At 37.6% G+C, this 26,756-nt stretch overlaps 1 protein-coding gene across 3 annotated transcripts in view; it reads right to left on the bottom strand.

The window, feature by feature from the left end:
- Window positions 1–26,756, bottom strand: part of MAP4K5 (mitogen-activated protein kinase kinase kinase kinase 5) — a 126,700-nt gene that overhangs the window by 74,143 nt on the left and 25,801 nt on the right. For all 3 annotated transcript variants that reach the window (XM_070378097.1, XM_070378099.1, XM_070378098.1), the window contains exon 3: window positions 24,554–24,611. In XM_070378097.1, the coding sequence (XP_070234198.1) occupies window positions 24,554–24,611 (58 nt within the window). The remainder of the gene's footprint in view (window positions 1–24,553; window positions 24,612–26,756) is intronic.

Here is a 26,756-nt window from a genome sequence, read left to right as displayed (position 1 = left end):
GGAAAAGTGAAAGTGAAGTCGCTCAGTCGTGTCAGACTGTAGCGACCCCATGGACTGCAGCCCACCAGGCTCCTCCACTGTGGGATTCTCCAGCCAAGAGTACTGGAGTGGGTTGCCATTGCCTTCTCCGGAGTTCATAAATGAGTACATTTATATTATGTAAATGTAATATAATGTACAAGATCTCAAGGTCTGGATTAACACACCTGGATTTAAGTCTGGACTCAGCCATTCACTGGCAATGTAACCTTGGGCAACCTAACTCTTCTGAATCACACCTGAATCCATTACCTACTATTTAAATTCATTCCTTATCTACTATTTTGGCTTCCTTATCTTCCACTTCCCTAAATATTCCCTGCTGCAGTTGCTGGCCATTTTTGTAACAGATTCTTATGTCCCGAAGTTTCTGTTACTGCAAGTCTCTCAGGTGTGAAAGTTGTGAGGAAGAGGATAGAGTGCATTTAGTACAATATCTGACACAGAATAAATGCAATAGCAGTATTATATGTTGGAGACAAGAAAGATACAAACAAACATGTTCCTCATTAAGATATCACCTTAAGATATTTTTATTAGATAGTGTTTGGAAATATTCTTTTGCAAAACAACATCAGGTTTAAAACCTGAGCCTTCCTGCATTGTAGGTGTATTCTTCTACCACTGTGCCACCATGAAAGCCCTAGCTCTAACTTAGTTGTCTTAGAATAACATACAAGGATCAAGAAGGAAAAACTTAGAAATGAGGTCTTAGATAAATAAATAAAATTCACACGAATCAGAGATATTTCCCCTTTATACAGCAACTTTCAACTGAAAGCCAAAACAAAATAATATTTTTGCCATGTCATAAAATACTTTTCAAAAAAAATCAAACATTACTGATGTGGTTTATATACACATTTAAGTATGAAACACCAAATTTATTTATAATCATGAAAACACTCTTTTCAACAGTCCCTTCATGTAAACATTAATTGATATTTCAGTTAACAATTTTAAAGAACTAGATAAATCAAAAAGGACACAGTCTTGAAACAATCAAAATCTAAGCGAAAATCTTTACAGAAAATTTAGCTTTTACTTGTAAAAGTGAGAAAACACGTACCACATGAATGGTTACATATACCCTAAACATAAGAGTCTGCAAAGAGAAGGGGATCAGTGAAGATAATCCAAAATAGACAATAATCTCACATTCCCCATTATCAACAGAGGCAGCAAGAGGGAGCAATTCTTGAAGAGTATCGTAAAAACCTGCCCATGTGGAGGCTTTGCCTGTCCACTTATGGATACAAAGAATTGTCTCTCCTTCCTCCTCCCTCTGAGCCCTCTCATTAGAGTAGTTCTCACCCATCTGCCTGAAACTTTTCCATTATATACTAAATTTTATTATTTATACAGGGTAATTTCAACAAGCAGGCTAGATTCCAGTCCATCCTTCATTTTATCAAGAAGCCCTGAATTACAAAGGAAAGAAAAATAAAGAATCACTCTTTGTTACTATATGCTTTGGATATCTACCTACTCACTTCTATGTGTTTCTTTTCAAATTATTTATTTTTAATTGGAGGATAATTGCTTTACAATATTGTTTTGGTTTCTGCCATATATCAACATGAATCAGCCATAGGTATAGGTATATCCCCTTCCTCTTCAACTTTCTTCCCACCTCCCTCCCCATCCCAACTCTCTATGTGTTTCTGATGGTTTTTGGCTGTGTAATCTGGCTTCTGGGATCTTAGTTTCCTGACCAGGGATAGAATCAGTGTGCTCTGCAATGAAGGCACAGAGTTTTAATCACTGGACCACCAGGGAATTCCCTACCCACTAACTTTTCTTTTTAATTGAAGTATAGTTGACATCTACCCACTTCTAAGTGATCACCAAAGTCTCATCCATTGGATCACTGAAAAAGCAAGAAAAGTAATGACCAACCTAGATAGCATATTGAAAAGCAGAGATATTACTTTGCCAACAAAGGTCCATCTAGTCAAGGCTATGGTTTTTCCAGTGGTCATGTATGGATGTGAGAGTCGGACTATGAAGAAAGCTGAGCGCCGAAGAATTGATGCTTTTGAGCTATGGTGTTGGAGAAGACTCTTGAGAGTCCCCTGGACTGCAAGAAGATCCAACCAGTCCATTCTAAAGGAGATCAGCCCTGGGTGTTCTTTGGAAGGAATGCTGCTAAAGCTGAAACTCTAGTACTTTGGCAAAGAGTTGACTCATTGGAAAAGACTCTGATGCTGGGAGGGATTGGGGGCAGGAGGAAAAGGGGATGACAGAGGATGAGATGGCTGAATGGAATCACTGACTTGATGGACGTGAGTCTGAGTGAACTCCAGGAGTTGGTGATGGACAGGGAGGCCTGGGTGCTGCGATTCATGGGGTCGCAAAGAGTCGGACATGACTGAGCGACTGAACTGAACTGATACCTACCCACTTTTAAGTGATCACCAAATTCTCATCCGTTGGATCATTGAAAAAGCAAGAGAATGCAAGAAAAACATCTACTTCTGCTTTATTGACTATGCCAAAGCCTTTGACTGTGTAGATCACAATAAACTGGAAAATTCTTAAAGAGATGGGAATACCAGACTACTTGACCTGCCTCCTGAGAAATCTGTATGCAGGTCAGGAAGCAACAGTCAGAACTGGACATAGAACAACACAGACTGGTTCCAAATCAGGAAAGGAGTACGTCAAGGCTATATATTGTCACCCTGAACATTTAACTTCTATGCAGAATACATCATGAGAAATGCTGGGCTGGATGAAGCATAGCTGGAATCAAGATGGCTGGGAGGAATATCAATAATCTCAGATATGCAGATGACACCACCCTTATGCCTGAAAGCGAAGAACTAAAGAGCCTCTTCATGAAAGTCAAAGAGGAGAGTTTAAAAAGTTGGCTTAAAACTCAACATTCAGAAAACTAAGATCATGGCATCCAGTCCCATCACTTCATGGCAAATAGATGGGGAAACAATGGAAACAGTGAGAGACTTTATTTTTGTGGGCTCCAAAATCACTGCAGTGGTGACTGCAGCCATGAAACTAAAAGACGCTTACTCGTTGGAAGAAAAGCTATGACCAACCTAGACAGCATACTAAAAAGCAGAGACATTATTTTGCCAACAGAGGTCCATCTAGTCAAAGCTATGGTTTTTCCAGTAGTCAACGTATGGAAGTGAGAGTAGGAACGATAAAGAATGCTGAGTGCCGAAGAATTGATGCTTTTGAACTGTGGTGTTGGAGAAGACTCTTGAGAGTCCCTTGGACTGCAAGGAGATCCAACCAGTGCATCCTAAAGGACATCAGTCCTGAATATTCATTGGAAGGACTGATGCTGAAGGTGAAACTCCAATACTTTGGCCACCTGATGTGAGGAACTGACTCACTGGAAAAAACCCTGATGCTGGGAAAGATTGAAAGCGGGAGGAGAAAGGGACAACAGAGGATGAGATGGTTGGATGGCATAACCAACACAATGGACATGAATTTGAGTAGGCTCCAGGAGTTGGTGATGCACAGGGAATCCTGGCGTGCTGCAGTCCAGGGTGTTGCAGAGTTGGACACAACTGAGCGACTGAACTGAACAAGTATCTTCATTCCAATTTTATCCTGTGTTAAGAAACTGGAATCTAAGTGAGACAGAATACTCTAGCATTCCATGTGGTTTTTACCTATTAAATGGCAGAAAATGTCTACTTACCCTTTATTAGTTTTCTGCATGTATTATTTAAAACTAATAAAATTTTGGTGTGACCTCAAAATCAACATCTTCTACTAATTCAGATTTGAACTTTTTAAATAGTGAAGATAGGGTTCCAATATCTAAATTTACAGATTATTTCTAAAAATAAAAAATATTAAGGTTTTTAAAATAGAAGTAAATACTGAAAAGCAGGAACATACCACTTAATCGGAATAGTTGACACTTCTCCTATTTGGCCAAACCTCCTACTTCGGGATTTCTTTCAAGAACATTAACAAGGCAAACTAATGGTTGTTTAAATCTTTATAAAATTTCTGACTTTTAAAAAATTTACTGTACATTTTCCATTTATATTTCCAGGAAACAAGATGAGATATCATAAAGCAAAACTAAAAAAAGTTTTAAACATCTATTTAAAGATATTTAAAGATTCCAATTCCAGTGCGTTCTCCAGTGCCAAGAGAACGCACTGGTCATAGCAAACACCCTCTTCCAACAACACAAGAGAAGACTCTACACATGGACATCACCAGAATGTCAACACCGAAATCAGACTGATTATATTCTTTGCAGCCAAAGATGGAGAAGCTCTATACAGTCAGAAAAACAAGATGGGGCGCTGATCGTGGCTCAGATCATGAACTCCTTATTGCCAAATTCAGACATAAATTTATAAGAAAGTAGGGAAAACCACTAGACCATTCAGGTATGACCTAAATCAAATCCCTTATAATTATACAGTGGAAGTGAGAAATAGATTTAAGGGACTAGATCTGATAGAGTGCCTGATGAACTATGGTCGGAGGTTTGTGACATTGTACAGGAGACAGGGATCAAGACCATCCCCATGGAAAAGAAATGCATAACAGCAAAATAGCTGTCTGGGGAGGCCTTACAAATAGCTGTGAAAAGAAGAGAAGCAAAAAGCAAAGGAGAAAAGGAAAGATATAAGCATCTGAATGCAGAGTTCCAAAGAATAGCAAGGAGAGATAAGAAAGCCTTCCTTAGTCATCAATGCAAAGAAATAGAAGAAAACAACAGAATGGGAAAGACTAGAGATCTCTTCAAGAAAACTAGAGATACCAAGGGAACATTTCACGCAAAGATGGGCTCGATAAAGGACAGAAATGGTATGGACCTAACAGAAGCAGAAGATGTTAAGAGGAGGTGGCAAGGATACACAGAAGAACTGTACAAAAAAGATCTTCATGATCAAGATAATCACGATGGTGTGATCACTCACCTAGAGCCAGACATACTGGAATGTGAAGTCAAGTGGGCCTTAGAAAGCATCACTACGAACAAACCTAGTGGAGGTGATGGAATTCCAGTTGAGCTATTTCAAATCCTGAAAGATGATGCTGTGAAAGTGCTGTACTCAATATGGCAGCAAATTTGGAAAAGTCAGCAGTGGCCACACGACTGGAAAAGGTCAGTTTTCATTCCTTTCCTAAAGAAAGGCAATGCCAAAGAATGCTCAAACTACCACACAATTGGACTCATCTCACACACTAGTAAAGTAATGCTTAAAATTCTCCAAGCCAGGCTTCAGCAATATGTGAACCGTGAACTTCCTGATGTTCAAGCTGGTTTTAGAAAAGGCAGAGGAACCAGAGATCAAATTGCCAACATCTAGTGGATCATCAAAAAAGCAAGAGAGTTCCAGAAAAACATCTATTTCTGCTTTATTGACTATGCCAAAGCCTTTGACTGTGTGGATCACCACAAACTGTGGAAAATTCTGAAAGAGATAGGAATACCAGAGCACCTGACCTACCTCTTGAGAAACCTATATGCAGGTCAGGAAGCAACAGTTAGAACTGGACATGGAACAACAGACTGGTTTCAAATAGGAAAAGGAGTACATCAAGGCTGTATATTGTCACCCTGCTTATTTAACTTATATGCAGAGCACATCATGAGAAACGCTGGGCTGGAAGAAGCCCAAGCTGGAATCAAGATTGCAGGGAGAAATATCAATAACCTCAGATATGCAGATGACATCACCCTTATGGCAGAAAGTGAAGAGGAACTAAAAAGTCTCTTGATGAAAGTGAAAGAGGAGAGTTTAAAAAGTTGGCTTAAAGCTCAACATTCAGGAAATGAAGATCATGGCAACTGGTCCCATCACTTCATGGCAAATAGATGGGGGAACAGTAGAAACAGTGAGAGACTTTATTTTGGGGGGCTCTAAAATCACTGCAGATGGTGATTACAGCCATGAAATTAAAAGACACTTACTCCTTGGAAGAAAAGTTATGACCAACCTAGATAGCATATTACTTTGCCAACAAAGGTCCGTGTAGTCAAGGCTATGGTTTTTCCAGTAGTCATGTATGGATGTGAGAGTTGGACTGTGAAGAAAGCTGAGTGCCGAAGAATTGATGCTTTTGAACTGTGGTGTTGGAGAAGACTCTTGAGAGTCCCTTGGACTGCAAGGAGATCCAACCAGTCCATTCTAGAGGAGATCAGCCCTGGGTGTTCTTTGGAAGGAATTCTGCTGAAGCTGAAACTCCAGTACTTTGGCCACCTCATGCAAAGAGTTGACTCACTGGAAAAGACTCTGATGCTGGGAGGGATTGGGGGCAGGAGGTAAAAAGAGGATGAGACGGCTGGATGGCATCACTGAGTCTATGAACGTGAGTTTGAGTGAACTCCGGGAGTTGGTGATGGACAAGGAGGCCTGGCGTGCTGCGATTCATGGGATTGCAAAGAGTCGGACACGACTGAGCAACTGAACTGAACTGAAAGATTCCAACATATCTGAAAACTGTCTAATCTAGTAAAATACATCTAATTCACCATTTTATTTATAAATATTGGATTATTTCACAAAGATTTCCAATTTAGCATTTTAAAAAACAAGTAAACAAAGTATACTGCATTAGCACCCTGGGTAATGATTTCATGAAATTCCATGCCTCTATGCAAGGCTCACAGTTTTAAACAAATGATAATTTGGAAAATTTTAAAGTACCATCATGTAGTTCTACCATAATAAGGGGATAATGTGAGCAGAGAAGACTTGAGAAGGCAAATGAGGAATATGATGATCACCTTTCTCAAACTCGGATTGTTCTGGCTATTGGCTGGCACTAACTACAGATTTGTTGAGCAAAATGAGCATCTGTAAAATGAGTTAGAGGGTAGGCTGAAATTCAGACACAAACAGGAAAATAGGGTGACATGCACAATTGTAATATCTGCCTGCTTTTCTAGAGCAACCCTGATGCCTCACCAAACAGATGATAAAACTCAAAATGGTATCATTGGTAGTGTTTATTTTAAATACCTAAGTCACCATTTGTAAAATGGTGCTTCTATTTAAAAAGTATAGACTATAAAAATGATAGAGAAATTTCTATCTATAAAAAAGATAGAGAAATGCTTAAATCACTCTTAAAAATAATCATTTGCTTTCATATGTATACAAAGGGCAACAAAAATATAGGGGAAAATGCTCATTCATCTTATCAATTATTTCTGTGGCCAATTAAAAAAATAGTTTTCTGTGCTAATCTATTTTTGCTCTTAACCCTAAGATTCACTTTAGGATTAGTACTAGAAGAGTCTCAAAAGTCATTTATTTTAGTGAAATTTTAAATATAATATTATACAATTAAATTACCAGGAACAAGTCAGTAAATCTGTAATAACATTCAAGACTTTAAAATGATTATAAATTTCAATAATCTATTTTTAACTGGGGTGAAAAGTATAATTGAGTTACAGCTGAGATTTCATTTACTTAAAAAAAAAAAAACTGTTTATCTTTTACCAGATGCAGGCTTTTTTCTAAGTCAGATTGGCAAATAATTATTTTTTCATGTCTAAATAAAATTCTAAACCAGCTCATCTGTTAAATAAATACAAGGAAGCACTTTTGCATTATACTGGCTTTGATGCGATTTTTTTTTTTTAAGTTGCATAGTACAGTCAAAAATTCATTTTTGAAATACAGCTGTCTCCAGAAATTATTTGAGGCATCGGAAACAAATGTTGGGAAAATTCAATACTATAACATCGTATTTGTCACATAAAACTCCCCTAACTCTGTTTGCAAAATGTGAAAAACACATCTACTTTGGCTTTTCTGAAAATGCTAAAAAAAAAAAAAAAGGTATAAAAGTCTATGATTAACATAGAAATTATTTTTTTAAAGGCAAAAACAAAAGAAAACAAAACCACAAATAAAACATATAATAATGAAATAACCCAAATGAATAAAATCACTGTCACAAACAGAAGACCAATTTCTCAGATTCTAAAACACAGATTATGAAAATAAATGAAACTATTCACTAAAAGTATGTATATTTAAACTGTAAGAAAAACATTTCTCAGGTGACTAATTTTATAGGTATTTACTATTAATAAATTTAATGAATTTACTGAAATCACAATTACTGTTAATAATGAATTGAAATCTAAATAATAAGACCTGAACATCACAGATTAGACAAGATATGTAGTATTAGTGCCACAGACAATTGAGCAGCAACTTCAGCAAGAAGCAGCAAGTTACCTACAAGAGGAAAAATAATCAGGCAAGCCTTATAGCTTTATTCTAATAATATTCAAAGCAGAGAATGTCTATATATTTTCTGAGGGCAGGAGAAGAATGTATGATGTAATAATTCTATATCTAGTCAACTGGTCATTCTCATTTAAAAGACAACAGAAAGTCATTTATAATATTCCCCTGTACAAAGGTATTTATTGAATGTCCTCTATGTGCCTACACTATTTCTGGTGCTGAACTATAACAGTAAAGACAGATCACTAGTCTCATGCCTCTTAACATGCCAGGAGAGACAAACATTAAACAAACAAATACAAAGAAATAAGAAAAATGTTACGCAGGCACATGTCCTAGACATGTGAGAACTAAAATAACAAAGATCTGAGTGACTACTTTAACTTATGTAGTCAGAACTGGGTCTTTACGAGGCTACAACATTTAAGCTGAAATCTGAATGACCAGGAGGGCTTCTGGAAAAAGACCATGAAAACTAATACTTCACGCAGAAAAGAAGAGTCAGTTTAATTTTGGACTGACTACATAAAAAAGAAAAAAATAAGAGGGGAATAGGGAAGGGAAAAAGATACATGATGAGCTCAGAGAAGTAGACAGGGCCAATCACATAAGCAAGGTTGAAAGTTTGAATATTATTTATTCTAAGTGCAATTTTGAAGCTCCAGGAAGGTTTTAAGGAGGAGAGCATTATGATGTATGATATGTATTTTAAAAGGACCATTCTGGTGGCACTGTGGGAACTAGATGGCGATAGATGGGAGGTCTGGGAGAGGAAACAGAGAGACTAGAGGGGAAAGATGGCAATAAGAAGTAGATGGATTCAGTATATGTTTTGAAGGTTGAGTTGAAAAAACTTGCTGACAGACTGACCCTGAAGTACAAAAGAAAGAGAAATCAAGGACAATGCCTATTTTTTTGGCTTGGCTAGTGGCTTAGCAAAATGGGGAAGACTGAGGGAAGAGAAAGCTTGAGAAGAACAATTAATTTGTGAATCAAAATTATGTTATTCTTGATAGTCACAGGAAAATCAATGTGATGATACGATTCAACTTGGCAACAACTGATACAAAAAAAAAAAGCAACAAGGACATGGAATGAAAGGATGGTGAGGACTGAATCTATTTAATTATAAAACTAAGCCTAAATAATTGGTATCTCTTAATTTTAAAAAAAGATATAAAAGATATGCAGGCTAATACACATGCATGCCCTAGTATAATCAAAAAATTCTAAGACGAAAATCCTCAAATAAATTAACAAGCATCTGAAAACTGGGAGATGAAGAGGCAGAAGGACTATGAAGTTCAACATCTTTAAACCTATACAGCTAATGACTGTTTCATTTCTTAAGTTGATAAATTAAAAACCTAAATTTAAGTATATTATTTAAAGTCTTATGTATATATAAATAAGTATATTATTTATACTTATAAATAAGTATATTATTTAAAGTATTATGCAAAGAAATAGAGGAAAACAATAGAATGGGAAAGACTAGAGAGCTCCTCAAGAAAATCAGATACCAAAGGAACGTTTCATGGAAAGATGGGCTCGATAAAGGACAGAAATGGTATGGAACTAAGAGAAGCAGAAGATATTAAGAAGAGATGGCAAGAAGAACTGTACAAAAAACATTTTCACGACCCAGATAATCACGATGGTGTGATCACTCACCTAGAGCCAGACATACTGGAATGTGAAGTCAAGTGGGCCTTAGAAAGCATCACTACGAACAAACCTAGTGGAGGTGATGGAATTCCAGTTGAGCTATTTCAAATCCTGAAAGATGATGCTGTGAAAGTGCTGCACTCAATATGCCAGCAAATTTGGAAAACTCAGCAGTGGCCACATGACTGGAAAAGGTCAGTTTTCATTCCAATCCCTAAGAAAGGCAATGCCAAAGAATGCTCAAACTACCACACAATTGCACTCATCTCACACGCTAGTAAAGTAATGCTTAAAATTCTCCAAGCCAGGCTTCAGCAATATGTGAACCGTGAACTTCCTGATGTTCAAGCTGGTTTTAGAAAAGGCAGAGGAACCAGAGATCAAATTGCCAACATCCGCTGGATCATGGAAAAGCAAGAGAGTTCCAGAAAAACATCTATTTCTGCTTTATTGACTATGCCAAAGCCTTTGACTGTGTGAATCACAATAAACTGTGGAAAATTCTGAAAGAGATGGGAATACCAGACCATCTGATCTGCCTCTTGAGAAATTTGTATGCAGGTCACGAAGCAACAGTTAGAACTGGACATGGAACAACAGACTGGTTTCAAATAGGAAAAGGAGTTCGTCAAGGCTGTATATTGTCACCCTGTTTATTTAACTTTTATGCAGAGTACATCATGAGAAACGCTGGGCTGGAAGAAGCACAAGCTGGAATCAAGATTGCCGGGAGAAATATCAAGAACTTCAGATATGCAGATGACACCACTCTTATGGCAGAAAGTGAAGAGGAACTCAAAAGCCTCTTGATGAAGGTGAAAGTGGAGAGTGAAAAAGTTGCCTTAAAGCTGAACATTCAGAAAACGAAGATCATGGCATCCAGTCCCATCACTTCATGGGAAATAGATGGGGAAACAGTGGAAACAGTGTCAGACTTTATTTTTCTGGGCTCCAAAATCACTGCAGATGGTGACTGCAGCCATGAAATTAAAAGATGCTTACTCCTTGGAAGGAAAGTTATGACCAACCTAGATAGCATATTCAAAAGCAGAGACATTACTTTGCCAACAAAGGTCCGTCTAGTCAAGGCTATGGTTTTTCCTGTGGTCATGTATGGATGTGAGAGTTGGAACTATAAAGAAAGCTTAATCGTCGAAGAACCAATGCTTTTGAACTGTGGTGTTGGAGAAGATTCTTGAGAGTCCCTTGGACTGCAAGGAGATCCAACCAGTCCATTCTGAAGGAGATCAGCTCTGGGATTTCTTTGGAAGGAATAATGCTAAAGCTGAAACTCCAGTACTTTGGCCACCTCATGAGAAGAGTTGACTCATTTGAAAAGACCCTGATCTGATTTAAAGTCTTAGATGTCATCCTCTGATAAAACTGCAAACTGTTTACTTTTCAACTTATCAGCAATAAAAGTAAAAGAAACCTCTAGCTATATTTTGTTTAAAATCTTCAAAAAACATTAAATACAAAACCCACTGTAACAGAAGATCAATCATCTCACTAAATTTTAAAATGACTGACCTAGAAAGAGCAAGATTCAGATTCGGTTATAAAATAAAATTTAAAGATAATTACAAGACAAACACCTAAAAACCAATGATCCAAAAAGAAAGTAAAATGATAGGCCTAAATTTAACAGCATTATTCTGTTGTTATATGATACATAAATACAAACAAGAAAGAAGGGTTGGCATTACAATGTTTGACACAGTTATAATCAAAGCAAAAAGAGCATCAAAAAGCACTAAAATTGACAATTCTATTGAAAAATATTAATTAATGGCACCCCACTCCAGTACTCTTGCCTAGAAAATCCCATGGACGGAGGAGCCTGGTAGGCTGCAGTCCATGGGTCGCTACAGTCAGACAACAGAGCAACTTCACTTTCACTTTTCACTTTCATGCATTGGAGAAGGAAATGGCAACCCACTCCAGTATTCTTGCCTGGAGAATCCCAGGGATGGGGGAGCCTGGTGGGCTGCCATCTATGGGGTCGCACAGAGTCGGACACGACTGAAGTGACTTAGCAGCAGCAAGACTGTCACAGACTAAATAAATCCAATATAATGACTCACATAAATATCAACAGTAACCAAAATAGAAAGCAAAAGAGAAGAAAAAACTGTTATTCATGATAGCAAGAATTACCATAAATTTGAAGGCCTATGTGGCAAGAGCCTTTTGATGAAAGTGAAAGAGGAGAGTGAAAAAGTTGGCTTAAAGCTCAACATTCAGAAAATGAAGATCATGGCATCTGGTCCCATCACTACATGGGAAATAGATGGGGAAACAGTGGAAACAGTGTCAGACTTTATTTTTCTGGGCTCCAAAATCACTGCAGATAGTGACTGCAGCGATGAAATTAAAAGACACTTACTCCTTGGAAGAAAAGTTATGACCAACCTAGATAGCATATTCAAAAGCAGAGACATTACTTTGCCCATAAAGGTCTGTCTAGTCAAGGCTATGGGTTTTTCCAGTGGTCATGTATGGATGCGACAGTTGGACTGTGAAGAAAGCTGAGTGCCGAAGAATTGATGCTTTTGAGCTATGGTGTTGGAGAAGACTCTTGAGAGTCCCTTGGACTGCAAGGAGATCCAACCAGTCCATTCTAAAGGAGATCAGCCCTGGGTGTTCTTTGGAAGGAATGATGCTGAAGCTGAAACTCCAGTACTTTGGTCACCTCATGCGAAGAGCTGATTCATTGGAAAAGACTCTGATGCTGGAGGGGATTGGGGGCAGGAGGAAAAGCGGACGACAGAGGATGAGATGGCTGGATGGCATCACCGACTCAATGGACATGAGTTTGAGTGAACTCTGGGAGTTGGTGATGGACAGGGAGGCCTGGCGTGCTGCAATTCATGGGGTTGCAAAGAGTCAGACACGACTGAGCAACTGAACTGAACTGATGTGGCAAGAACTATAATATTTTCCTGAAGAGCTGAATAAGAAAAATTCTTATCATTGTCAAATGTTAAGTCTTCTAAATTATTCTCACAGGCTTTTTTACCCTTGGATAAAAATGATCTTGAATCTTTCCTGGGGAAAAAATTATGAAAACAGATGGGAAATAACTGAAAAATAAAAGCAATGAAGATTATAAAATACAATGAAAAGTCAGGGTAATCAAAAGCAGGATATTCCTGAACTACAAATAGGAGGGGGAGTGGTTGGGAATCACTGAAATAGATAATAAAACTCATGCTTAAATGGAAATTCAGTTCATGACAAGCGAGGCATTTCAAACATGCAAATAAAAGACAGAATTTGTAGTAAACAGCTTTGGAAAACTGTCTAGCCATTATATTCTTTGCAGCGGAAGATGGAGAAGCTCTATACAATCAGCAAAAACAAGACCGGGAGCTGACTATGGTACAGATCATGAACTCTTTACTGCAAAATTCAGAAAAGTAGGGAAAACCACTAGACCATTCAGGTATGACCTAAATCAAATCCCTTACAATTATATAGTGAAAGTGGCAAATAGATTCAAGGGATTAAATCTGATAGAGTGCCTAATAACTATGGACGGAGGTTCATAACACCATACAGGAGGCAGTGATCAAGATCATCCCCAAGAAAAACAAATACAAAAAGGCAAAAGCGTTGTCTGAGGAGGCCTTACAAACAGCTGTGAAAAGAAGAGAAGTTAAAGGCACAGGAAAAAAGGAAAGATATACCCATCTGAATGCAGAGTTCCAAAGAATAGCAAGGATAGAAAGCCTTCCTCAGTGATCAATGCAAAGGAAGAGAGGAAAACAATAGAATAGGAAAGACTAGAGATCTCTTCAAGAAAATTAGAGATACCAAGGGAACATTTCATGCAAAGATGGGCAAAATAAAGGACAGAAATGGTAGGGACCTAACAGAAGCAGAAGATATTAGGAAGAGGTGGCAAGAATACACAGAAGACCTGTACAAAAAAGATCTTCATGACCCAGATAACCATGATGGTGTGATCACTCACCTAAAGCCAGGCATCCTGGAATGTGAAGTCAAGTGGGCCTTAGGAAGCACCACTACAAACAAAGCTAGTGGAGGTGACAGAATTCCAGTTGAGCTATTTCAAATCCTAAAAGTTGATGCTGTCAAAGTCTTGCACTCAATATACCAGCAAATTTGGAAAACTCAGCAGTGGCCATAGGACTGGAAAAGGTCAGTTTTCATTCCAATCCCAAAGAAAGGCAATGCCAAAGAATGTTCAAACTACTGCACAATTCTACTCGTCTCATATGCTGGCAAAGTAATGCTCAAAATTCTCCAAACCAGGCTTCAACAGTATGTGAACCGTGAACTCCCAGATGTTCAAGTTGGATTTAGAAAAGGCAGAGGACCCAGAGATCAAACTGCCAACATCCACTGGATCATTGAAAAGACAAGAGAATTCCAGAAAAACATCTATTTCTGCTTTATTGACTATGTCAAAGCCTTTGACTGTGTGGGTCACAATAAACTGTGGAAAAATCTTAAAGAGATGGGAATACCAGACCACCTGACCTGCCTCCTGAGAAATCTGTATGCAGGTCAAGAAGCAACAGTTAGAACCGGACGTGTAACAACAGACTGATTCCAAATTGGGAAAGGAGTATGTCAAGGCTATATATTGTCACCCTGAACATTTAACTTCTATGCAGAGTACATCATGTGAAATGCTGGGCTGGATGAAGCTAGTTGGAATCAAGATTGCTGGGAGAAATATCAGTAACCTCAGATACGCAGATGACACCACCCTTATGCCTGAAAGCGAAGAACTAAAGAGCCTCTTCATGAAAGTCAAAGAGGAGAGTTTAAAAAGTTGGCTTAAAACTCAACATTCAGAAAACTAAGATCACGGCAACTGGTCCCATCACTTCATGGCAAATAGATGGGGAAACAATGGAAACAGTGAGAAACTTTTTTTTTTGTGGGCTCCAAAATCACTGCAGTGGTGACTGCAGCCATGAAACTAAAAGATGCTTACTCGTTGGAAGAAAAGCTATGACCAACCTAGACAGCATACTAAAAAGCAGAGACATTATTTTGCCAACAGAGGTCCGTCTAGTCAAAGCTATGGCTTTTCCAGTAGTCATGTATGGATGTGAGAGTTGGAACTATAAAGAAAGCTTGATTGTCAAAGAACCAATGCTTTTGAACTGTGGTGTTGGAGAAGACTCTTGAGAGTCCCTTGGACTGCAAGGAGATCCAACCAGTCCATCCTAAAGGACATCAGTCCTGAATATTCATTGGAAGGACTGATGCTGAAGCTGAAACGCCAATACTTTGGTCACCTGATGCAAAGAACTGACTCACTGGAAAAGACCCTGATGCCGGGAAAGATTGAAGGTGGGAGGAAAAGGGGACGAAAGAGGATGAGATGGTTGGATGGCATCACCGACTCAATGGACATGAGTTTGAGTAAGCTCTGGGAGTTAGTGATGGACAGGGAGGCCTGGAGTGCTGCAGTTCATGGCGTCGCAGAGAGCTGGACATGAATGAGTGACTGAAGTGTACTTAAAGCTCTTCTTCACACCTTAGGACAAAACTGTCCCTGATGCAGCAAACATTTAAATGTTGGAGGGTGTAGGAGAAAGGAAAAAACTAGAAGAAACTGTGTGAAATAGCTCTAGAGCCGACTAGTAGAAAAAGCCTATATATGAGAAAAAGAGGAATAAAGGAGAACTGCCAAATTTACCTAAAAGGAAAAAAAAACTTCCACACAGAAAAGTACCATAAACAGAGTACAAAGATAGTAGACAAATTGAAGAAAACTTTTAAAACATTTGAAAAGTCAATATTTTTAAAGAGTAAACAGCATCCTCTTAGACATGCTTCTGCTCTATTCCATAGGTTTGGATCACCCTGTTTTCATTTTTGTCGGTAGGTAATTTTTAATTTCCTCTTTGGTTTCTTCAGTAGTCCACTGGCTGTTTTAGTAGCATGCTGTTTAGCTTCCATGTGTCCCTGCTTTTGCAGTTGTTTTTTTTTCCCCATACAGTTGATTTCTAGTCTCATAGTGTTGGAAAAGATGCTTGATACTTTTTTAATTTTCTGAAATTTACCAAGGCATGTTTTGCAGCCATGCACGTGCTCTATCCTGGGGGATGTTCCATGTGCACCACAATGTGTATTCTGTAGCTTTCAGATGAAATGCTCTCTATATGTCAATTAAGACCATTTGGTCTAATGTGTCATTGAAGGCCTGTTTGATTTTCTATATGGATGATCTTTCCATTGATGAAAGTTGGCAGGGGGGAAGGTAAAGTCTCCTACTATTACTGTGTCACTGTTGATTTTTCCTTTTATGTCTGCTAATATTTAACTTATATATTTAAGTGCTTCTGTGGTGGGTGAATGGATATTTACAATTATTATATCTTCTTATATTTATACCTTGATCATTATGTAGTATCCTTCTTCGTCTCCTGGAACAGTCTTTAAAGTCTATTTTGTATGACATAAATATTGCTCCTCTGGCTTTCTTTCTTTTTTTTTTTTTGATCTTTGGTTAGCTTTTATTTATTTTTTTAAATTTTATTTTATTTTTAAACTTTACATAATTGTATTAGTTTTGCCAAATATCAAAATGAATCCATCACAGGTATACATGTGCTCCCCTCCTGAACCCTCCTCCTCCTCCCTCCCCCCCCATACCATCCCTCTGGGTCGTCCCAGTGCACTAGCCCCAAGCATCCAGTATTGTGCATTGAACCTGGACTGGCATCTCGTTTCATACATGATATTTTACATGTTTCAATGCCATTCTCCCAAATCTTCCCACCCTCTCCCTCTCCCACAGAGTCCATAAGACTGTTCCATACATCAGTGTCTCTTTTGCTGTCTCGTACACAGGGTTATTGTTATCATCTTTCTAAATTCCATATATATGCGTTAGTATACTGTATTGGTGTTTGTCCTTCTGGCTTACTTCACTCTGTATAATAGGCTCCAGTTTCATCCACCTCATTAGAACTGATTCAAATGAATTCTTTTTAATGGCTGAGTAATACTCCATTGTGTATATGTACCACAGCTTTCTTAGCCATTCATCTGCTGATGGACATCTAGGTTGCTTCCATGTCCTGGCTATTATAAACAGTGCTGCGATGAACATTGGGGTACACGTGTCTCTTTCCCTTCTGGTTTCCTCAGTGTGTATGCCCAGCAGTGGGATTGCTGGATCATAAGGCAGTTCTACTTCCAGTTTTTTAAGGAATCTCCACACTGTTCTCTATAGTGGCTGTACTAGTTTGCATTCCCACCAACAGTGTAAGAGGGTTCCTTTTTCTCCACACCCTCTCCAACATTTATTATTTGTAGACTTTTGAATCGCAGCCATTCTGACTGGTGTGAAATGGTACCTCATAGTGGTCTTGATTTGCATTTCTCTGATAATGAGTGATGTTGAGCATCTTTTCATGTGTTTGTTAGCCATCTGTATGTCTTCTTTGGAGAAATGTCTATTTAGTTCTTTGGCCCATTTTTTGATTGGGTCATTTATTTTTCTGGAGTTGAGCTGTAGGAGTTGCTTGTATATTTTTGAGATTAGTTGTTTGTCAGTTGCTTCATTTGCTATTATTTTCTCCCATTCTGAAGGCTGTCTTTTCACCTTGCTGATAGTTTCCTTTGATGTGCAGAAGCTTTTAAGGTTAATTAGGTCCCATTTGTTTATTTTTGCTTTTATTTCCGATATTCTGGGAGGTGGGTCATAGAGGATCCTGCTGTGATGTATGTCAGAGAGTGTTTTGCCTATTGGATTTGGATTTGCATGGAATAACTTTTTCTATCCTCCCATTTTCAGTCTTTATGTATCTTTACATCTAAAGTGAGTCTCTCATAGGAGTCTTATTTTATATGTGGGTCTTGTTTTATACCCATTCAGCCAGTCAATGTCTTTTGGTTGGAGAATTTAGTCTGTTTACATTTAAGGTAATTATTGATATATGTGTTCTTAATGCCATTTTGCTAATTGTTTTAGATTTAATTTTGTAGGTCATTTCCGCCTCCCCTTCTTCTTCTTTCCTCTTGTGCTTTGAAGACTATTTCAGTGTTGTGTTTCAATTCCTTTTTCTTTTTTTGTGTGTATATCTATAAAAGATTTTTGGTTTGAGGTTACCATGAGGCTTTTGTATAGCAATCTATGCATATACATGATTGTTTTAAGTTGTTCATCTCTTAGTTTCAAATGCAATTTAAAAACCCTGCACTTGACTCTCCTCCCTTCATGATTACTGTCTTTGATATCACATTTTACATCTGTTTCATGAATCCCTTAACTGCTTATTGTGGATATGGATGATTTTACTACTTTTGTCTTCTAACTTTCCTACTAGTTTTGTGTATGGATGATTTCCTACCTTTACTATGTGTTTGCCTTTACTGGTGAGCTTTCCAAATAATTTTTTGTTCCTAGTTGTGTCCTTTTTTTTTTTTTTAAACCTAGATAAGTTCCTTTACCATTCGTTGCAAGGCTGGTTTGGTGGTGCTGAACTCTTAGCTTCTGCTTGCCTGTAAGTCTTCCCAGGTGGCACAGTGGTAAACAATCTGCCTGCCAGTGCAGGAGACTTAGGAGATGTGGGTTTGATCCTGGGTCAGGAAGATCCCCTCCAGTATTCTTGCCTGGAAAATTCCATGGACAGAGGAGCCTGGCAGGCTATAGTCCATGGGGTCACAAAGAGTTGGACATGACTGAACACACATGCGAAGCTTTGACTTCTCCATCAAATGTGAATGAAAGACTTGCTAAATATAGTATTCTTGGTTGTACATTTTTCTTATTCATTACCTTAAATAAACCATGTTACTACCTTCTGGTCTGCAGAGTTTCTGCCGAAAAATTAGCTGATAGCCTTATGGGAGTTCCCTTGTATGTTATTTGTTGCTTTTCCCTTGCTGTTTTTAATAGTCTCTTCTCTGAAAGTGAAAGTTGCTCAGTCTTGTCCGACTCTTTGCAACCCCACAGACCATACAGTCCATGGAATTCTCCTGGCCAGAATACCAGAGTGGGTAGCTATTCCCTTCTCCAGGGGATCTTTCCAACCCAGGGATTGAACCCAGGTCTCCCAAACTGCAGGCTTACCAGCTAGCCACCAGGGAAGCCCAAGAATACTGGAGTGGGTAGCTTATCCCTTCTCCAGGGGATCTTCCTGACCCAGGAATCAAACCGGGGTCTCCTGCATTGCAGGTGAATTCTTTACCAGCTGAGCTACCAGGGAAGCCCATTCTCTTCTCTATTTACCTTTAATTTCTGCCATTTAAATTACAATGTGTCTTGGCGTGTTCCTCTCTGGGTAAATTCTGTATGGGACTCTGTGCTTCCTGGACTTAGGTGACTGTTTCCTTCCCCAGGTTAGGAAGCTTTTAACTTTAATGCCTCCAATAATTTGGGATTCCTACAGTGCAAATATTACTGCACTTGATGTTGTCCCATAGGTTTCCTGTGTGTGTGCTAAGTTCCTTCAGTGTGTCCAAGTCTTTGTGACCCTATGGACTGTAATTCACCAAGCTGGTCCTCATTTCCTTTCATTCTTTTTTCTTTCAGCAGTAGTGATTTCCAATACTCTGTCTTCCAGCTCACTGATCCATTCCTCTGTATCATTTAACCTACTGTTTATTCTTTCTACTTTTCTACTCTTTATTACTTCCAGCGATTTTTTCATTCAGTTACTGTATTCTTCATCTCTGGCTGTTCTTTATACTTTCTGACTCTTTGTTAAATACTTTTAACCTTCATTATATGCATCTATTCTTTTCCCTAATTAAACATAAAAGCTTTTGAATAGGAAAGGAAACCAATGACAAAATGAAAAGACAACCTACTGAATAGGAGAAAATATATGCAAATGATATGACCAATGAGGGATCAATACCCAACATATATGAACAGCACATACAAGTCAACATCAAAAAAGCAAACAACCCAATTAAAAGATGGGAAGAAGAACTGAACAGACATTTTTCCAAAGAGGATATGCAGACGGACAATAAACACATGAAAAGATGCTCAATATCAATAATCATCAGGGAGGTACAAATCAAAACCACTTGAGATATCACTGCACACCTCTTAGAACAGCTATCATAAAAAAGAATGCAAATAACAAATGTTGGCAAGGATGTGAACAAAAGGAACCCCATACACTGTTGGTGGAAATGTAAACTGGTGCAGCCACTATGGAAAACAGGTTTCTCAAAAAACTAAAAATACAGCTACTATGTAACTCAGCAATTCCACTCCTGGATATATCTCCAAAAAACTAAAACACTAATTTGAAGAGATACATGTACCCCAACGTTCATAGTAGTCAAGATATGGAAGCAACCTAAGTGTCCACCAACAGATGAATGGATAAAGAAGATATAGGGTATGTGTATAAACACATACACACAAGAATACTATTCAGTTATGAAAAAGAATGAAATCTTGCCATTTGCAGCAACATTGATGGACTGGAGGGCATTAGGCTAAGTGCAATAAGTCAGACAGAGAAAGCCCAATACTGTACATCACATATATGTGGAATCTAAAATATAAAACAAACTATTGAATATAACAAAAAAGAAGCAGACACACAGATACAGAGGACAAACTAATGGTTACCAAAGGGGGGTGGCAATATAGGGGTGGTTGAGTGGGAGGTATAAACTGCTGGGTATAAAAGTGAAGTGAAGTCATTCAGTTGTGTCTGACTCTTTGTAACCCCACGGACTATAGCCCACCAGGCTCCTCCACCCATGGAATTTTCCAGGCAAGGAATACTGGAGTGGGTTGCCATATCCTTTTCCAGAGGATCTTCTCAACTCAGGGATAGAACCCGGGTCTCCCGCATTGTGGGCAGACACTTTACCACTGAGCCACCAGGGAAGCCCACTGGGTATAAGTTAGGCTACAAAGGTGTATTGTATAGCATGGGGAATATAGCCAATATTTTGCAATAATTGTAAATGTGGTGTAATCTTTAAAAATTGCATTAAAAATAAAAAATTTTAAATAAATAAAAAAGACAACCTGATAGAACTGAACAAAGCATAAGTAAGTAATTAAAAGAATATTAAAATGGCCAAACATTGAAATCACATCAAGAATTTACTGGACTTCTATGTTATTCTTTTTGGGGGCGAGAATTTAAACATTAGTCAGTCTCTGTATATGAGTGAACCTGAACACAAAGGCAGCAACTTTAAAGCCAAGAAGTAAGAAATTCCAATCTTTCAAAGCCTTAATTTATGAACCCAGCAACTAATCCTTATGTGTTAAATAACTACATCACATAATGGTATGCTTTCTTTTTCAAGGTTTGTTGAGAAGTCAGAATTATAGGATTTTAAAAACATACTCATTAATTCATGACCTGAATTATAATCAAAAGTAGGATATACCCCTAAGTCAAATAAGTGAAACTGCGCTATGAGCTCAGTCTACTTGTTCAAGGCAGAGAAGGGATAAACATCTTTGTTTCCTCTGCAAATTCAGCCCATTCATTATCTGGACTGTAAATGTTTCGTGAATGCAACTTGAATATTTATTTGCTCAAGTAACCCAAGAAGAGGCAAATGCATGCATAATTCTGTTATATTCTCTTCTAATGTGTACTAATGACATTTTGGAGATTATTTTACACTTATTAGGTGGAACTTAGTAAGAGGACTCTAAAAGAGTATTATTATAGATTATTATTCTCCAGGGAAAAAAGGATACTGTGTCCTATCTGAAACTTTGTTTTTAAAGTGATGCCGCATGTTACCTCAGTAATTTCTCCATAATGAACCATAGACACAATGATCAAAATACTGTATTTGAAATGTAAAACCATTTTAATTGTGCAAATTAAGAAACTGGTTGGCGTAATTATGGTCACACCATTATTCTACAATGTTTAACTTTATGAAGCAGCAAGTGAATGCCCACCTGGTCAAAAAGCATTACTCCTCATTACAATAAACTTTTTTGTCAAAATAGAAAAACCCACCCCAAAATTTATATGGAATCTCAGGGGACCTTGAAGAGCCAAAATAATATTAAAGAAGTACAAAACTGATGACTCACACGTCCTGATTTCAAAACTTACTACAAAGCTACTAAAATCAAAATCGTGTAATACAGGCACTCTAAAGACATACAGACCAACTGAATAGAACAGTCAGTCCAGAAACAAACTTTCACATATACAGTCAAATGACTTTTGACAAGGTTGCTAATAAGACCATTCAATGGGGAAGGACAGCTTTTTCAACAAATGATACTAGGGAAAAGTGGATATCCATAGCCAAAAGAATGAAGCTGGACCCTTACCTAACACTGTACACAGAAATAAACTCAAAATGGATCAAAGATCTAAGACTATAAAGACCCAAGACTGTTTCTTTCATCAAAGAAAACATAGGGCAAAAGCTTCATGTATTGGATTTGTCAACAATTTCTTGAGTATGACACCAAAGGCTAAGGCAACTAAAGAAAAAATACACAAACTGGACTTCATGAAAATTTATACTGTTTTGTGCATCTACAGACACCATCAACAGAGTAAAAAGGCAACCCACAGAATGACAGAAAATATTTACAAACCATTTTTCTGATAAAGGATTAATTAGAATGTACAGAGAACTTCTAAAAGTCAACAACAACAGAAAACAACTTGATTAAAAAATGCACAAAGGATTTGAGTAGGTATTTCTCTAAAGCAGATATACAAGTGGTCAATATGCACATGAAAAGATGCTCAACATGAATAATCCTTAGGGAAATGCAAAAAAACAAAAAAACCTACAATGAAATAGCCCTCACATCCATTAGGGTGGCTGCTATAAAAATAAAGAAGAAAAATTACAAATATTAGAAAGCAGGTGGAGAAACTGGAACACTTGTGTATTATGGATAGGAATATAAATTGTACAGCCACTATGGAAAACAGTATGATGGTCCTTCAAAAAGAATAAAAACATAATTACCATATGATCTAACAATACCACTTCTGGGTATATACTGAAAACACTGAAAGCAGGGTCTTGAAGAAATATTTATATGCTCACATTCATAGCAGCATTACTTACGACAGCTAAAATGTAGAAGCAGCCCAAGTGTCCCATCAAAAGGTGAATGAATAAGTAAAATGTGGTATACACACACAATACAATATTCAGACTTGAAAAGGATGAAAACTCTGACATATGAGACAACATGGATGAACTTTGAGGACTGTTTCACTTGGTTAAGGTCTTCCCTGGTGGCTCAGTTGGTAAAGAGTCTGCCTGCAATGTAGGAGACCTGGGTTCACTTGGTTAAGTGAAGTAAACCAGGAACAAAAATACAAATACTGTTATTTCACTTATAGGGAATGCCCAGAATAATCAAAGTCACAGAGACAAAAAAAAAAGTATAATGTCGGCTGCCAGGGGCTGCTGGAAAGATGGGAATGGGAGGTTATTTTTTAATGAGTATAGAATTTCAGTTTTAGCAGATGAAAAGCATTCTGGAATGAGTATAATATTGGCTGCCAGGGGCTGCCAAAAAGATGGGAATGGGAAGTTATTTTTTAATGAGTATAGAATTTCCGTTTTAGCAGATGAAAAGCATTCTGGAATGAATAATTGTTTTGGTAACACAACATAATGAATGTATTTTATACACTTAAAAATGGTTTGAATGGCAAATTTTATGTTACGTGTACCTTACCACAGTATAGAAAAAAAAAAGAAACTGGAGAGAAAAAGAAAGTTACTAATGCTCTCATTAGAAATGTTTAGGAGATTCCATGGTGGTCCAGGGGTTAAGAAACTGCCTTGCAATGCAAGGGACACAGGTCTGATCCATGGTCTGGGAAGACGCCACATGTCTTGGAGCAACTAAGCCTGTACTCCACAACTACTGAGCCCGTGCTCTGGAGCCCAGGAGCCACAACAACTGAGCCTGCTGGCCACAACTACTTAAGCCCGTGCACACTAGAGCCTGTGCTCAGCAACGTGAGAAGTCACCATAAGAAGCCTGAACACCGCAACTAGAGAGCAGTCCATGCTCTCTGCAACTAGAAAAAGCCTGCACACAGCAACAAAGACCCGGCATAGCCAATAAATACATAACATTTTTAAAAAAGAGAAAATTTTAGGATATCAAAATAAAAAATTGCTTCAAGTTTTATATAGTAGTTTTATTTTCAAAGCAAATTACTCAATACATTTTAAAACAAACAGCCTTTTGACAGAAATATTAAAAAAAAAAAAAGCATTATGCTAAGGCCAGAATTATTAAACCTATATCAACGAGTGAGGGAATGGCTGACATATAAAATATAATTATCCTGAATTTCACCAAATATTTCCCCCAAATCAATGAATACTTTATTAATCAAATTATCATAAAAGCTAAAACTGAAGTTAAAATTTTCACTACAATCTTAAAAAGCAAATTACCTTAAGATTGTCAAGGTGTCTTTCAATTTTTGAATGTGCATATTACAAATTTTATTTAGTAACAAAACTACTGCATCAAATTTGTCTTTCATGAACAACCTCCAATGGAATTTCATACAACCATACTGGAGATACCCTACTGCCCTGACAACATAAAAAGACTCTTTTGGAAGAAGGGAAACAAGGAAGGATATCCGGGAAAAGTGTTCAAAAATTATTTTGAGAGTTTTAATACATACCAGGCTCCAATTTGATAATTTTTACTGCAGCCAACTCTCCCGTATGTATATTTCTGGCCTAAAAAAAAACGAAAATAAAAATTTTAAAAAGTCTGTCAACTATATAAGTTACTTGGTACTTTGTTAACTAGCTACTTATGAATCAGGCTTTTAACAAAGCTGAAAAATAAAGTCTTTATTTCCAATGAAATGAGAATAATAATTTTCCCAGTAAGGAAAAATATAGAAAAAATACACATACACACACACACACACACACACAACTACCTTTAATCCCACCACTGAAGGACAACTACTGTTTAAAATTTTGGTTTCCTTCCAAGTCTTTTCTTACACTTAACTTTTCTCAATTAAAAAAAATACTCATGGTTTTTATATATTTTATAAATACAGTCATAGGTCATTAAAAAATAAAAATATCAAATTGTGTATCTTACTATCCAGAGGAAAAAAGCTAACATTTAGTCTACGTGTTTCCTTTTTTGCCCTGTGTGTGTGTGCTCAAATGTGAATGTATTGTACCAGATGTGTCATCACAGTCTTCTACAATATGGTTTGCAGTTCAGTTCAGTCATTCAGTCATGTCCAACTCTTTGTGACCCCATGGACTGCAGCACCCTAGGCCTCCCTGTCCACCACCAACTCCTGGAATTTACTCAAACTCATGTCCATTGAGTCAGTGATGCCATCCAACCATCTCATCCTGTCGGCCCCTTCTCCTCCCACCTTCAATCTTTCCCAGCATCAGGTTCTTTTCCAGTGAGTCAGCTCTTCACATCAGGTGGCCAAAGGATTGGAGTTTCAGCTTCAACATCAGTCCTTACAATGAATATTCAGGACTGATTTCCTTTAGGATGGACTGGTTGGATCTCCTTGCAGTCCAAGGGACTCTCAAGAGTCTTCTCCAACACCACAGTTCAAAAGCATCAATTCTTCGGTGCTCAGCTTTCTTTATATTGTGCAACGCTGACTAACTTTCCATTGATGGTACATATAATTTAACTCATCTGCTATTAATGGACTTTTAATAGGATTAGGATTTAATAGGACTTAGGATTTAAATATTATTTTGGAATTAGAAATATATACATATCTTATAGCTTTATATCTATCCATAGCCTTGATTATTTCCCTCAAATAAATTCCTAGAAGAGAAAATATTTACCACTTAACAAAATATCATGGACAGACTTAGTATAAATAATACTTCAGTGATTATCACAGCAAATATTTTAGCACATATCAAAGTCTATCAGTAAGGCAACCTATAAGCATAATTGTTACGTCAAAAGGTATGTGGATTTAAAATGGACATATTGCCATATTGCTCTGAAAAAAAAATTATTGGGATTTATACTCATGCCTTAGAGAAGGAAATGGCAACCCACTCCAGTATTCTTGCCTGGAGAATCCCAGGGACAGAGGAGCCTAGTGGGCTGCCGTCTATGGAGTCTCATAGAGTCGGACACCACTGAAGCAACTTAGCAGCAGCAGCAGCATACTCATGCCTAGCTTAGATGTTAAATCTGTGTCTGCCAAGTTCTATTATAGGTACAGATTTGTATTAGTTTTAAAAAATTATGTATTTTCTCAGTGCAATATATAATTTTAAGTGGTTCATAAAACCATTCTTACTGCTAGATATTAAGGATATTATACATAGTTTTTTCATTATTTAAGATTTTTTTTAATGGATTTTAATGAAATGACTAGGTCTAAGGGTATAAATATGAACGTTTAAGGCATCAACACATACTGCCAAAATGGTCTAAAAACATTGTACTGACATACTGTCGTGTATATTCACTCAATCGTGTCTGACTCTTTGCAACTCCATGGACTATATAGCCCACCAGCCTCCTCTATTCACGAATTCTCCAGGCAAGAAGTGGATTGCTATTTCCTTCTTCAGGGGATCTTCCCTACCCAGGGATCAAACGCAGGGCGCCGGGTCTACAGGCGGATTCTTTACCATCTGAGCCACCAAGGAACATATTAGATGATGCTAATATGAGTGTTCATTTTATTACACCCAGTGGCACACCATATGTGGAAATGCAATTTAATAATCTAGAACATTTTTCACTTCAGTGTATTAGATTTGAATGTGAATTTTCATACACATAAAAAATAAGGAGCATTTGATAAAACAGGACAGTATGATTACACTTTTTTTGCTAGATTAAGTAGGTCATATTACCAA

The sequence above is a fragment of the Bos mutus genome, chromosome 10 (assembly GCF_027580195.1).
Source record: "Bos mutus isolate GX-2022 chromosome 10, NWIPB_WYAK_1.1, whole genome shotgun sequence".
NCBI lineage: Eukaryota > Metazoa > Chordata > Mammalia > Artiodactyla > Bovidae > Bos > Bos mutus.
This window is presented reverse-complemented; position numbering and strand designations above follow the sequence as displayed.